At 49.4% G+C, this 14,602-nt stretch overlaps 2 protein-coding genes across 2 annotated transcripts; both read left to right on the top strand.

The window, feature by feature from the left end:
* The first annotated feature begins 5,694 nt into the window (after positions 1-5,694).
* On the top strand, positions 5,695-12,962 carry F12 (coagulation factor XII). The gene is given in 14 exon segments (XM_076855845.2): positions 5,695-5,751; positions 6,126-6,183; positions 9,154-9,253; positions 9,405-9,475; positions 9,763-9,873; positions 10,010-10,141; positions 10,247-10,351; positions 10,483-10,648; positions 10,748-10,988; positions 11,089-11,297; positions 11,524-11,660; positions 11,758-11,907; positions 12,423-12,571; positions 12,654-12,962. Coding segments are annotated over 14 exon segments (1,854 nt in total). The 3' UTR covers positions 12,822-12,962.
* Positions 12,963-13,908: 946 nt separating this feature from the next.
* Positions 13,909-14,322, top strand: Pfn3 (profilin 3). The gene has a single exon (XM_076855844.1). It carries the CDS (start codon positions 13,909-13,911, stop codon positions 14,320-14,322), a length of 414 nt encoding a protein of 137 aa, XP_076711959.1.
* The last annotated feature ends 280 nt before the right edge of the window (positions 14,323-14,602 follow it).

The raw sequence follows: 14,602 nt of genomic DNA, 5'->3' as shown, positions 1-14,602 counted from the left end.
GGCCTGTACTCAGTGGCACACACTTGTAATCTCAGCAATTCAGGAGGATGAGGCAGGAGGATCACAATTTTGAGGTCAGCCTCAGCAACTTAGTGAGACCCTGGTTCAACATAAAAAAAATAAAAAGAACTGGGGGTGTGGTTCAGTGGTTAAGAACCCCTGGGTTTAATCCCTGGTACTAAATCGATAGATAGATAGATAGATAGATAGATAGATGAATGGACTGGAATGTAGCTCAGTGTTAAGCACCCTCTGGGCTCAATCTTTAGTACAAAAAAAAAAAAAGGAATGCAGAGAAAGTAATGGCTTATCTCCAAGATTAGGTTACTAAAAGACTGTGGCTACCCTTTTCATTTTCTGTGTTTTCTCTTGCTGGCTCATGTGGGGGAAACCAGCTTCTATGTTTATACTACATGGAGAGGCCTATAAGGCAGGAAACTGATGTCTCTGGCCAACAATCAAAAAGGACCTAAAGCCTGCCAACAGCTTCGTGAGTGAACTTGGAAGCTGAACAGTACCAGGCTCCTGACCCATAGAAACTCACACATACATATTTGTCATTTTAAGCTGATAAATTTAGGGATAATTTGTTAGACAGCAATAGAAAGCTAAGACACTACCCATTACACTTAAACATAAAACAGCAAAGTGCAGTGGCACAAACCTGTAATCCCAGCTACTTGGGAAGCTGAGGCAGGAAAATCTTAAGTTTGAGGCCAGGCTGGGCAAGACCCTATCTCAAAAAATAAAATTAAATTAAACAAAACCAAATATCTCCCAGTGACTTACAAGGGCACAACTGAATCTGAGCCCAACATTAGGGTTCAGAAAGTTTGAGTTCCTTATCCATCATCACAATGGGGTGGGCATTGGCCAAGATAAGATTAGAAGGTTTCCTGACTCGAATCCAATTTGTCCCTACCCTGCTCCTAAGGTCACTATTTTCTTACCCTTTAAGCTACTGACTTACACAACCCATCATGATGAGGGGTTTTTGTTTTGGTTTGTTTTGTTTCAGGAACTTCCTGGTAACAATGTTTGAACTCTTGCATCAGTTAGAACTTTAGGTTGTAACTAAAATTGGCCTAGGCAAAAAGGGAAATCATCGATTCAAATAACTGAAAAGTACGGACGTGGTTCTAACTTCAAGTGTCTCTGGATGCTGGGTATCAAATGGTGTCAATCAATTCTGTCTTTCCTATATTTTGGCTCTGCTCTTAAGGTTTTCTGGTTTGTTCATTTGTTTTGGTTTTAGGGTTGTTGCTTTTGTGTGTGTTGCTGGGGATCAAACTTAGGGCCTCACACATGTTAGACATATATTCTACCACTGAAATACATCCCCAAATCCCCTTTTTAATTTTATTTTGAGACAGTGTCTTTCTAAGTTGCCCAGGCTGGCCTCAAATTGCAACCCTAGTCCCCTAAGTAGCCAGGACACTCAGCTTGCTTTAGAACTCTTGTGTGAATTAATTTGAACATCCCTAGTACGTAAGCTTGTGAGTGAACTTGGAAGCTAAACAGTACCTGGCTCCTGACCCATAGAAACTCACACATACATATTTGTCATTTTAAGCTGATAAATTTAGGGATAATTTGTTAGACAGCAACAAAAAGCTAAGACACTACCCACTACACTTAAAAATAAAACAGCAAGGTGTAGTGGCACTTACCTGTGATCCCAGCTATTTTGGAATGCGTCCTGACTAATGCCAGGTAGCAGGGACAATATGATCAGGGCACAGGTTGCTCACTGCCAGTCCTCCAATTCTTGCTGTCTTGGATCCAGAATGTAGGGTGAAAGCACCCATTGGCTGAGTTTAAGTTCCTCTGGCTTTGGTATGGGGGAGAGAAGTTTTTCTGGTCCATTAGGCTTCCATAATGGGAGATGATCACTAGAAGTCACCCTTTCACCACACAATTGGAGAAGAGTGATCACAAATAGTAACTGTAAGTCTAGGGCTGCGGTTGTGGCTCAATAATAGAGTGCTTGCCTAGCATGTGTGAGCACTAGGTCTGATCCCCAGTTCACATGAAAATAAATAAAGAAAGGTAGGAAGGAAGGAAGGAAGGAAGGAAGGAAGAAACTGGGAGACTAGAGGAAGAAGGAATAGCAGTGATCAAATCCACATGATTGTCTACTTTGGTCCCAGTGGACCTCAAGCCTCATCTCACACTCCCTACTAGGCTCCCCGAGCTCACTACATTCTTCTTTGACCTGCTATATTCAGGCTTCTTTGCAGTTGTATCACTCAGTCTACCTGGAAGCATGTCCCTCCCTTTCCCATCTGCAAACTCCTTCTCATTGTGTAGACCTGTTCAAAAGTTCCCTTCCATTTCAAGGGAGAGCTGGCTTCTCCCTAGGAGGAAGGAGTGAATGTGGGTCAGGCCCAGGGGCAAGGTCTCTACTCAGGTGTTATCAAGAACTGTCAGAGGCACTTTCACTTTGATGAACTCACCTGTACATCTCATAGTTCTGCTTTCATCATGTGGACTTAACAGCTGTCACCTCAATATGTTCCCTTTGAAATCAAAGGTTTCTCCTACCCTCCTCTTACTGTGTTTCTGTTCCAAGAAATCTCCCATGGTCTGCCTTTCTTCTAGCAGAATTAGTAAGTGACTACATTCAATCTTCACTTCCCATAAATTACCTTGTGTTACTGAAGACTCCAAGTCTATTGAAATTGGTTTTATTTGATCATATAACTCAGAAGTCCTTTTTTTTTTTTTTTTCCTTTTTGCAGTGTGTCAGATTGCCTTGCACATGCTAGGCAAGTACTCTACCACTGAGCAACGGTCCCAGCCCCTATAACCAAGAAGTCTTTTTTTTTTTTTAATAGGTTTATTTTTTCATTTTTTAGTTGTGGATGGATAATGCCTTTATATATTTATCTTTATGTGGTGCTGAGGCTCAAACCCAGTGCTTCACACATGCTAAGCAAGTGCTCTACCACTGAGCCATAACCCCAGCCCAAGAAGTCTTAATGATGCTTTTAGTTGTAGGATCCAGGCTCTCAAAGTCATCAGGAATCAATCCATCAGTATTAGTTATCAAATTTTGTATATAACAAATCACCCTGGAACTTATAGTTTAAAACTTCAACTATCAATGATTGTTACTCAGTTTCTGATGGTCAGGCTTTCAGGAGCAGCTTAGCTGCGTGGTTTTATCTTGAGATCTGCTATGATTATATATGATCGAGTGTCTCCCAGGGGTCCATGTGTTGGAGGCTTGGTTCCCTGGGTGGCCACAGTATTGGGATATGATGTGGCCCTTTGGGAGGTGGGGCCTAGTTGGATGTCCTTCATTGAAGGCATTGCTGTTTGGAGGGATTAAGGTATTTCATGTGGGATCCTGGTTGGTTCCCACAAGAGGGTCATTAGTGGCAAACCTGGCCCCTCTCCCATCTCTCTGGCCTCCTGTTTCAAGATGTAATCACTTGGTCCCATACACACTCCTGACATTGCAATTCACTGTAAGGTGATGCAGCTGAGGGGCAGCCCTCACGAGAAGCTGTGCCATGCAGTTTGGACTTTCAGCCTCCAATACTGTGAACCCTTTACTTTATAACTTAAACTATCTTAGGTATTTAATGACGGTAATGTAAAGCTGGCTAATACCAGCTCTGTCATGAGATTGCAGGCTAGAAATCAATCAGAGCTGTACCTATTTTTGGGGTGCTTTGTTCACATGACTGTCAAATTAGTGCTAGTAGCTGGCAGAAGACTTTACTTTCTCCCTACATGCATGGGTGACTCTGCAGGGCTGCTTGAGTGTCCTCACAACATGGCAGAGCCCAGAGTGAGTGGTCCAAAGACCAAGGAAAAAACTGAAATAACTTTTATGACCTGGGCTTAGAAGTCAATTCCACTGGACACACAATATACCTCTGATTCAATGTGGTAAGAGACTATAAAAGGGCGTGAATCCCAGGAAGTGAGGACTGTCTTGCCGGCTGCCTGTTAATGGCATTCCTCTGTCCTTCCTTCTCCATTTGCTTTGCTTTTCGTATGTCTCAGACAGGCCATCCTTAAGTATGACAAAGATGGCCATCAATGTCACCAGGCCTACATTCTAACCTGTTTAACAACCCCAGTGGAAAGAAAGTATCTCTTTCCCCAAGGTTCTGGTAAAAGTTTCAAAGCAGACCCTGATTGGCCTAACTTGTACATATGTTTACCTCTGAATCACTTGCTGCATTCTAAAGATATCATACTCTGGTTGGGGAGACTCAGATCACACCTCCCAGTCCTAGAACTAAGGGTAAAGTTGGGAGTACTAGAATGACATAGAAGAAGTGAGGAAGGGATTGTTCCTTAAAGAAAAATTAAAGTGACATTGCTAACCACAAGAATTCTGGGCAGGAAAAAACAGCACAAGTACACCCCATCTCCCTCCCTGTGTTCTGATTGCACAATTTAGTGTCCCCTAGTTTAGCAGTTTTTCCATGGGATTGTGGAATTAATTCTAAGATGAGCCCAAGATCTTAAACTCCATTGTATGTGTACTTTTTTTTCAGACTGGGGATTAAACCCAGGGCCTTACATGCTAGGCAGGTGCTCTACCCCATAACTTTTTACATTTTGAGAAAGGGTCTTGCTAAATTGCCCTGGCCGGCCTTGAACTTGTGATTCTCCAGTCTCAGCATCTGCAGTATCTGGGATTACAGGAATGCACCACTGTGCACAGTTGTATGTGCCCTTTCTTCCAGTTATTCTTCCAATTAAACAATGATCTAGGTTCTTCTATAAAATAATTTTTATGGTACTGGGGATTGAACCTAGGTAGGGTCTCACACATGCTAGGCAAGTGCTCTACCACTAAGTCACATATCCATCTCTCTGTAAAAGAATTTTGCATATGTAATTAAGATCCCAAATCAGTTGACCTTAAAATGGGAAGATTATCCTTGGTGGGCCTGGCCAAATCAAGCAAACCCTTAGAAGGGACAAGGTTTTTCTTCCTGGCAAAGGAGATTCAAAATGTGAAAGATTCAAACTAAGAGAGATTTGAGAACAACATGAACAGAAATGCAGGTGGCTTCTAGGAGCCCAGGTGGCCCCTAGTTGACAGCTTACAAGGAAGCAGGGCCCTCAGTCCTACAACCACAAGGAATTGAATTCTGACAACAACCTGAATGAGCTTGGAACTGAATCTTCCCCTGCAGCCTCCAGAGAATTCAGCCTTAATCTCAGCCTTGTGTTACTCTGAGCATAACACCTAATCACACAGTACCTAATTATTACCTGCAGATTTTTGAAGCAATAAATGGGTCTTATGTAGGACTTCTAAGTTTGTGATCATTTGTTATGCAAATAGAAAACTAATATACTTCATGATGGATTCTTAACATTCCTGAAGTTGGGGACTTCTTTTTGACCACCTTAACCCCCTCATCCTCAGTAGGACCTGAAATACAAGTATGTCTCTCTTCCTACTTCCAGTCCCACTGTCTGAGAGAGAGAGACCAGGGAGCCCTGCCCTTTACTATTCTACCTTCATCCACCAACTCCCAAACCCCTCCCTCAGGAGCCTACCAAGGAAGATGCTCTGCATGACTTTCCACAAACACTAGGTGCCCCACCAGGCCCAGGAGGGCAGCTCGCCCAGTCCCTACTTCCCAGGCCTCAGAGACCTTTGCCCAACCCCATTGATCTGGACTCCGGGGTAGTCAGCTGGATCAAGGGACAGACGCCATGAGGGCTTTGCTGTTCCTGGGGTCCCTGCTGGTGAGCCTGGAGCCAGTGCTTTCGGTAAGGGGTGTGGGAACCAGGATTGGGTAATGATGGCCCTGGGGGGGGGGTCCCTATCACAGCCTTGGCCTCTACCCATGACCTTTTGGTGCAGGAGACAGGGAGGCCTGTGTGGGAAGGTGAGTCCAGCCCAGAAGGCCCAGGCAGAGGCGATAGATAACCAGAGCGAGTAGATATGTGAGCACGGCCTCCATTTCTGTAGGGGAGAGGTCTTTGAGGAGACAATGGGAGGAGGAAGGAGGGTTCAGATCTTGTGGTGAAATCTCTGCGTTTCCAGGCTGTGAGAGCAGGCGGGGGTGGGGGGGGCTGGCATAGGCTCAGGGGCAGGCTATGAATTTCTAGGCAAATTCCTACAGTCCTTTTCTCCCCTGTAGATCCCACCTTGGAAAGCTCACAAGGTGCATAAGCAAGGAACCGATGAGCCCACAGTAGGTAAGTGGCCTGGCTGCCCCTCAGAACACACACTTGGTTGGGGTGAGCATGGTGGGGACATACACAATCTAGGGGCAGTGTCAGGTTCTTGGAGCAAGGGGAGGGATCCTGAGCCTTGGGTAGTTGTGGCTCACATTTGGACTTGAGTGCCTACTGTATGCCAGGTCTTGGGTCCATGGGTGCCAGGGACCCAGAATGATAGTGAGCTATGTGTTCCCTGAGAACAGGCTGTATCTGAGTGTCCCATCTTGAGCTTGACCCCAGCAGGGGTTTCAGGTGTCTGCTGTTATGCTGTTCCTCCTGGGATCCTGCCAGTCTCCCTCATTTTCCCTATCTTCCCTCTTTCTTTTCCTTCTTTCAACATATGTCTTTGGCATCTGTCTATCACACAGAGGCCAGGGACCTTAATAGGCAAAGAGGGATCCAGAGCAGGGTTCTGGACACCAATATCTCTGAATCCCAGGTTTATCACTTGTGAGCTATGCAACTTTGGGTGAGTGACTTGACCTCTCTGTGCTTCAATTTCCCCATGTATAAAATAGGTCTATTAATAGTGAAACTCTCAGGTTTTGTTTGTTTTTGTTTTGGTACTGGAGATTGAACTCAGGGGCACTCAACCCCTAAGACACATCCCCAGTTCTATTTTGTATTTTATTTAGAGGCAGGGTCTCCCTGAGTTGCTTAGCACCTTGCTGTTGCAGAGGTGGCTTTGAACTTGTGATCCTCCTGTCTCAGCTTCCTAAGCCTCTGATATTACAGGCATGCACCACCATGCCCAGTCTCTCAGGGTTTTTGAAAATGAGAAATGAGTTGTTGACCCCCGTAAGGTACTCAACCCAGAGCCTGATGCATGGCAAATACTTAAAAAATTTTAACTCTTAGTAATTCTCCAATAAAAGTATTTAATATATATATATATATATATATATATATATATATATATATATATATATTTTTTTTTTTTTTTTTTTTTTTTAAGATTTAGCTCTTCAACTGGGAATGTAGTGCTGTGGTAGAGTGCTTGCCTAGCATAAGCAAGGTCCTAGCCCAGCAATGGAAAAAAAAATTAGCTCTTACTGTCAAGCTCACACTTAGAAGAGGGGTGCCTGCCATCTCCCCTTCTTCCAATCCTGCCAGTTTCCCATTACGTTCATTCTTCCAGGCACTAATTGGTGTGTGTGTGTGTGTGTGTGTGTGTGTGTGTGTGCACGCATGCACTTGCATGTGCATGTGAAAAAAGAGAGAGATTAGATTCCTATGTGTGTTACCAGGGACTGAATTCAGAGGCACTCATCACTGGGCTACATCCCCTGCCCTTTTTGTTTTTTATTTTGGGATAGGGTCTTGCTAAATTGCCCAGGCTGGCCTTGAACTTGTGATCTTGCCTCAGCCTCCATAATAGCTGTGATTACAGGCATGTGCCACTGAGCTTGACCAGGCACTAAATATTTCCCTAGAGCATACAACGTTCAGGGGTCTGTGAACTAGATGGATCCCACTCTGGTGAGCCTGGCCGGGTGGGGTCAAGCCCAAGCCCTGAAGCATGATGGCGCGAAGCCTAGCACAATGCAACCCTGGACTTCAGCAGCCTCCTCTCCCCATCCCACAGCCTGCTCTCCCTCCTCTTGCCAGAACCAACCTTAGTTCCCAGTCTTGGCCTAATTACCTACCTAGGGTCTGCCTCCTCTCTGTCCATCCCATTTACATCTTAAAGATCCAGCTCAGATCCCTCTCCCTCCCTTTATCATCCAGGCCCTGGTTTGGCATTCAGCAAACTCTTGACAACCAATGGCAGAAAATGTTTACTGAGAACATACTATGTGCCAGGCACAACATTCTCATTAACCTCAATAAAAGACATCTTCTTTTATTTTTATTTTTGGTTCCAGGGATTGAACTCAAGGGCACTCGACCACTGAGCCACATCCCCAGCCCTATTTTGTATTTTTATTTAAAGGCAGGGTCTCACAGAGTTACTTAGGCTAAGTTGCTGAGGCTGGCTTTGAACTTGTGATCCTCCTGCCTCATCTTCTGGAGTCTTGCTAAATTGCCCAGGCTGGGATTACAGGCATGCGCCACCTCGTCTAGCAGCAAAAGACATCTTATTCAAAGTATATGTTGTTGGCTCACTAGCAGTGACCTCACAGCCAACAGCACTATCACTCATGCCCAAACAAATCTTTCTCTGACACACATTTACTCCCTAACATACACTGAAGCCTTCTCACACTTTGAAACAATAGACAGCACTTCAACATAGGTTTGAGTGTGTGTGGGGATTTCCAGTGATAAAATCACCCACAAAAAGCACAATGTGGAAAACACTATACTAAACAGACGATGAAAAGGACACTTGTTAATAGTATAAGAGCTGAAAGAGAGCTGAATATCACCTCATTGGACCTCAGCTGGGAATGTGCAAATTTGTCTCTGCTCTGGGCATGCCCACAATCAACCATCTTGTGTGTGTGTGTGTGTGTGTGTGTGTGTGTGTGTGTGTGGTGTGGTGCTGGAGATTGAACCAAGGACCCTGAGAAAATGCTTCACCATTGAGCTACACTCCCAGCCAGAATCGCAAGTATTGCTTTGAGGGTTACAAATAAATTTTGGCAAGTAGGCAGATTTGCAAATATGGAATCAGTGAATAAGTAGGATCAACTATATACTATTATCTTTGCCATTTTACAATGGGAAAACCAAAAGCTCAAAATGGTTAAGTGTCTTTGATGCTCAACAAATATTTATTAAGTGCTAATTTTGAGGCAGGCACTTTTCTAGGCTTGCTCAAGTTCACACAGCTAGTAGGTGGTGAAGTTAGGAATCTGTTCCAGCTATCTAACTCCAGAATCCAGCTTCTTAAGCAGAATGCTGTCCTGAGCACACAAGGATATTTTCCAGTTGGACCCCGTGAGGTGGAGACTGGGCAACTGGGCACAGGGGAAATTCTCAGGAAGTGTGTTATTCCTACAGTTCTTACTGTCACTGGAGAGCCCTGCCACTTCCCCTTCCAATACCATCGGCAGTTGTACCACAAATGTATCCACAAAGGTTGGCCAGGCCCCAGACCCTGGTAAGGTTCCCCAACGGGGGTTGGAGCAGGGGTCTGGGATCCATAGAATTTGCCCCTTGTTCTGTCCAAGAAACCCTGCTTGGAGAGAGGAAGCTAGGGGTGGGGTGGGGCTAGCCTCCAGGGCACAGCAGGAGAGCCTGTGTTTCTGCAGGTGTGCTACCACCCCAAACTTTGATCAGGACCAGCAATGGGCACACTGCCTGGAGCCCAAGAAAGTGAAAGGTACCGCACACAAACTCTGGGTGGCCCAGGACCCTCTACATCCCCCTAATTCCTCTCCTGGTTATCATCAGATCCCACATGCCTGGGATTCTGGGCCTAGTCCCTCTTCTCCCTCAACAATATCTCTCAGAAGCTCAGAGGGAGAGTTCTGGGAAGGAATAGCCTCATTTTGCAGATGAATAAACTAAGGCTTGGAAAATTGGAGTCTCAATGACCTATGACAAATAGGTTCAGGTAGGGACTTGGCCCCCATCTATGTGAGTTGGGCTCCCCATTCCATCTCTCAGACCACTGCAGCAAACACAGCCCCTGCCACAAAGGAGGGACATGTGTGAATATGCCAAAAGGACCACACTGCCTCTGTCCGGAACACCTCACTGGGAAGCACTGCCAGAAAGGTAAGGAGGTGCTGTCTGCCAGGGGAGGGGACACTGAGGAACAGAGGCAGCCCCAGGCCTGCTGAAGAGGTCTCCATATCCCTGGAGACTTGTCATGATCCCAGCCTCTCTGGAGACCTAGCCCTTTTGTCCCCAGAGAAGTGCTTTGAGCCTCAGCTTCTCCGGTTCTTCCATGAGAATGAGATATGGCTTAGATCTGGGCCAGAAGGTGTGGCCAAATGCCACTGCAAAGGTCCTGATGCTCACTGCAAGCCACTGGCCAGCCATGGTAAGAGGATTGATTGGGAGCTGACTGTGGAGGAGGGTTGATCAAGAGAATGGTGGGAGGCTGGGTGGTGTGCCTAGGGGCGGCTCAGTTTGCTCCTTCCCCCAGCCTGCCACACCAGCCTGTGCCTCAATGGGGGCCGCTGCCTGGAGGCCGAAGGACAAAGCCTGTGCCATTGCCCAGTGGGCTATACCGGACCCTTCTGTGACTTGGGTGAGTGCAGGGCTCAAAGCAAGCAGGAAGTCAGCCCCCATGTGGGAAGGGCATGCCAGAGACGGGCAGAGGAGAATGGAAAAGTGGACAAGATCCTTCCCCTAGCTTCAGGAAGCCCCTTCACTCCCTAGATGTTGAGGCAAACTGCTACCATGACCGTGGGCTTAGCTACCGTGGCAAGGCCAGGACCACTCTCTCCGGTGCAACTTGTCAGCGGTGGGACTCCGAGGCCACCTACAGGAACATGACTGCGGAGCAAGCACTAAGCCGGGGACTGGGTCACCACACCTTCTGCCGGTGCACTGACTGGATGGGGCCGGGAAGGGCAACCCCTTCCAGCGTAGGGCCCTGGGGAGCTCCTCCACTCTCTAACAATGCCCTCTCTTGAGATTGCAGGAACCCAGATAATGATACCCGCCCGTGGTGCTTTGTCTGGAAAGGTGACCGGCTGAGTTGGGAGTACTGCGACTTGGCACAGTGCTGGGCCACAATCCAGGCAGCACCTCCACTCATGGACACCCTTGGGCGTCAGGACCTGCCCATGCCCCAGCCTTCAGCACTGCAAAAGCCTCAGCCCACGACCCAGTCCCCGCCTCATTCCCTGACCCCAGGTAGTTAAGTTAGAAAGAGCAAAGAAGTCCGAGCAAAGAGGGCGCAGGGCCCGCTAGATTCCGGCCAGCCGGCCATGGGTCTCCCAGTCCTCAGCCTGGGCTCTTCCCACAGCCCCCTCGAAGCAGCCAACTCGTCTGTCTAGGACCAGCCCACCCAGCTGCGGACAGCGGCTCCGGAAGAGCCTGTCCCCGCTGAGTCGAGTTGTCGGCGGACTAGTGGCGCTGCCCGGGGCACATCCCTACATCGCAGCGTTGTACTGGGGCGACAGTTTCTGCGCCGGCAGCCTCATCGCCCCCTGCTGGGTGCTGACCGCGGCTCACTGCTTGCAGAACCGGCGAGTACCCGCCCTCCCAGCGCCCCTCCGGGAACCCTAGCCCGCTCCTTTTTCCTGACCCCAGTTTCTGCGCCACGCCTGAACCTGTACCCTATTTTCCCCGCTCCTCCGGAGCTCCCTTGAAGGGAGCTGAAATCGGGGGAAAGGTTCCAGAGCAGGATGCTCCCCCAGCACGCCTGTGGCCGGCTGTGAGCACGATGCCTCTCCCCCCACTCCCCTCCCGCAGGCCGGCGCCGGAGGACCTGACGGTGGTGCTCGGCCAGGAACTCCACAACCAGACCTGTAAGCAATGCCAGACGCTGGGCGTGCGCTCCTACCGCCTCCACGAGGCCTTCTCGTCCAACACCTATCAGCACGACTTGGGTGCGTGGGGGCGCTGCTGCGGGGTTGGGGACAAAGTGTGGGAAGGTCTCAGGTCCCAGGGCCTCCTCCTAACTAACGTTCTTGCCGAACGGGTTAGCTCTGCTGCGCCTTCAGGAGAGCGCGGACGGCAGCTGCGCGCTTCTCTCACCTTACGTTCAGCCAGTGTGCCTACCCAGCGGCACCGCCCAAACCTCCGAGCCCGAGGACATGCTTTGCCAAGTGGCGGGCTGGGGCCACCAGTACGAGGGTACGCATAACACCTGGGGGCGAGCGTGAAAACTTTGGACACCGGGATAAGCCAGAGAAGCCCTCAACTGAGGCAGAAGAAGCATAGACCTGACGGGCTGTGAAAGCGTGCAGGGTCCTTGTCCCTGTAGCCCGCTCTTCCCAGAGTTTGGGATTCACTGTTGAGGTCCCCACATCTCTTGGGGAGACAGGGAGAATCCACTTTCTCCTGGTTCCCTCTGGGTGGTGCTGGGCTGCAAGGACTTACTAGGATACCGTCCCAGCTTTGGAGTAGCGAGCAAACTACTTGGATAGCCAAGTTCTGAGACTCTGGATGGGAGGGACAGGTGGTGTTCCTGATTCGGCCCCGCCCATTCAATTCCTGGCTCCTCTCTGGGCCTCAGTTTCCTTGCCTGAGAAATTGAGTTAACAGCATTTCCTTCCCCCTCAGGCTTGCTGTGAGGGAGGAAGGGTAACGGTGGGGGCAGAAGCCTGGTGCAGGCCAGTGCTCTAAGAAAATCGGCTCTGGGTTTTCAGGGGCGGAGGATTATTCCACCTTCCTGCAGGAGGCGCAGGTGCCTTTCATCTCTCAGGAGCACTGCTCCGCCTCTGAAGTGCACGGGGATGCTATCCTCCCTGGAATGCTCTGCGCTGGCTTCCTCGAGGGTGGCACAGACGCGTGCCAGGTGAGTCCTGAGGCCTGGCTGGTGCCTTCCACGGCCAGTCAAGCTCAAGGCCAAGGCACTGAACTGCGTGTTCCCGACACAGGGTGATTCCGGGGGCCCTCTGGTGTGTGAGGACCAGGCTGCAGAGAACCGGCTCACCTTGAGAGGTGTCATCAGCTGGGGCTCCGGATGTGGCGACCGCAACAAGCCCGGCGTCTACACCGACGTGGCCAGCTACGTGACTTGGATCCAGGAGCACATAGCTTCCTAACTACCCAGGGATTCGTCTTTCCCTCCTAGTGGGAGGGTGGCTGGGTAATGAACACTGACTAAAGATTGTGCCACATTCCTCCCAGTGCCACCAGCCAGGTGCCAGGGGCACAGAAACTCAATAAAGTGCTTTGAAAATGCCCTTGGGGGTCGCCTTTGGAAATGTCAAGAGAATAAACCTGCACACAGCTCCTCCCCTGCCCTCACAGAACAGGATCTGTGAGATCTTAACATGAAAAATTTGAGATTCTTGTCCAAGTCATGTTTACCGCGTACCAATCCCTATGCAAGGTGACTGCTATTCCTCATAAGGTACTGAAACTTTTAAGCTTACAGAACAACTGTTCTCAGCTTTGACTACTCACATCGGGATCATCTGGGGAATTTTGAGCCTAACTACTATGTTCAAGATCCACCTGAGACCAATTAAATCTGTATCTCTAGGAATGGGATGAGTAGTGGTATGTTTTTAAAACTCAGATGATTTCATGTTCAGCTGAGATTAAGAACAATGGTTAGAAATGCTTAATATTAAAACAGTGGTGTGAACCCCAGCCCTGGGAACTTGGAATACTACCCAAACTCTCACCAGGGCAGCAGCCTACCAAGGAATTTATTAGACAAGGACGTTCTTAGGCTACATTCTATACTAGAAACTCCAGGGTGGGACCCAGCAATCCCGCAGCCTTCCAGGGTTTTGGATGTTCCCTGAATCTTGAGAACGCCATCTAGGGATCGAATGTTTCCCTTACAGGCTGAGAAGTCCGGTCCAGACATGCATCTTTCTTTTTGTTCTTAAACCCATTTTTTAAGTGGGCCATTTAAGTTGGTTTTTCGAGGGTCTCTGGAGCCCTGGATTCCATCCTACAAGCTAACTTTAGAACTTCAACTCGTGTAATACGCGAACGCCCCCACATTCTCTAGCCTAGGTAGACTCTCTGTGACGTCGCCTCATGCCGCACGTGGCGTGGTCTCCGGCCACGGCCCCGCCCCCGCCCCCGCTTTCGTCACAGCGCCGCAAGCGTCCTAGCCCTCGGCACGGCAGGACATCCCTCCCAAGCGCGAGACGGAGGGACGCACTGAGCAGGATGGGTGACTGGAAGGGCTATATCAGTGCAGTGCTGCGAGACCAGCGCATCGACGACGTAGCCATCGTGGGCCACTCTGACAATCGCTGCGTGTGGGCATCGCGACCCGGGGGCCTGCTGGCTGCCATCTCGCCGCAGGAGGTGGGCGTGCTTGTTGGGCCCGACCGGCAGGCCTTCCTGCAGGCGGGCCTGAGTTTGGCGGGCCGCCGCTGCTGCGTCATCCGCGACTATCTGCTGGCAGAGGGAGACGGCGTGCTGGACGCGCGCACCAAGGGGCTGGACACGCGCGCCATTTGCGTGGGCCACACGCCGCGCGCGCTCCTCGTGCTGATGGGCAGACGCGGCGTGCACGGTGGCATCCTCAACAAGACTGTGCACGAGCTGATCCGCGGGCTGTGCACGCAGGGCGCGTAGCACAACAGCCAGGCCGCCCCAGGTGGTAGCGGGACCAGAATAAACTCTGAATGGTTGTTGTGGGCTCATCCTCTGGTTCTCATGGGGATTTGCAACTACAGAAATCGGTTTATGGGAAGATCCTTGTAAAACAATTCCTAGTGGGGTTGGGGTTATAAATCTAGAGGCTGCCCAGTCTGCTACCCACCCATTCATGGATGCCTTGCAGAGGCCTCTACCTGACTGCTGCTTCCAGGCGCCTTCCAAGATCCTGGGGAGGACCCCACAGTTGAGAAGGAGT

Source organism: Callospermophilus lateralis, chromosome 5 (assembly GCF_048772815.1).
Source record: "Callospermophilus lateralis isolate mCalLat2 chromosome 5, mCalLat2.hap1, whole genome shotgun sequence".
NCBI lineage: Eukaryota > Metazoa > Chordata > Mammalia > Rodentia > Sciuridae > Callospermophilus > Callospermophilus lateralis.
This window is presented reverse-complemented; position numbering and strand designations above follow the sequence as displayed.

Excerpts from the sequence above, each read along its gene's own strand:
- Pfn3 (XM_076855844.1), top strand. The coding sequence starts at position 13,909 with ATGGGTGACTGGAAGGGCTATATCAGTGCAGTGCTGCGAGACCAGCGC.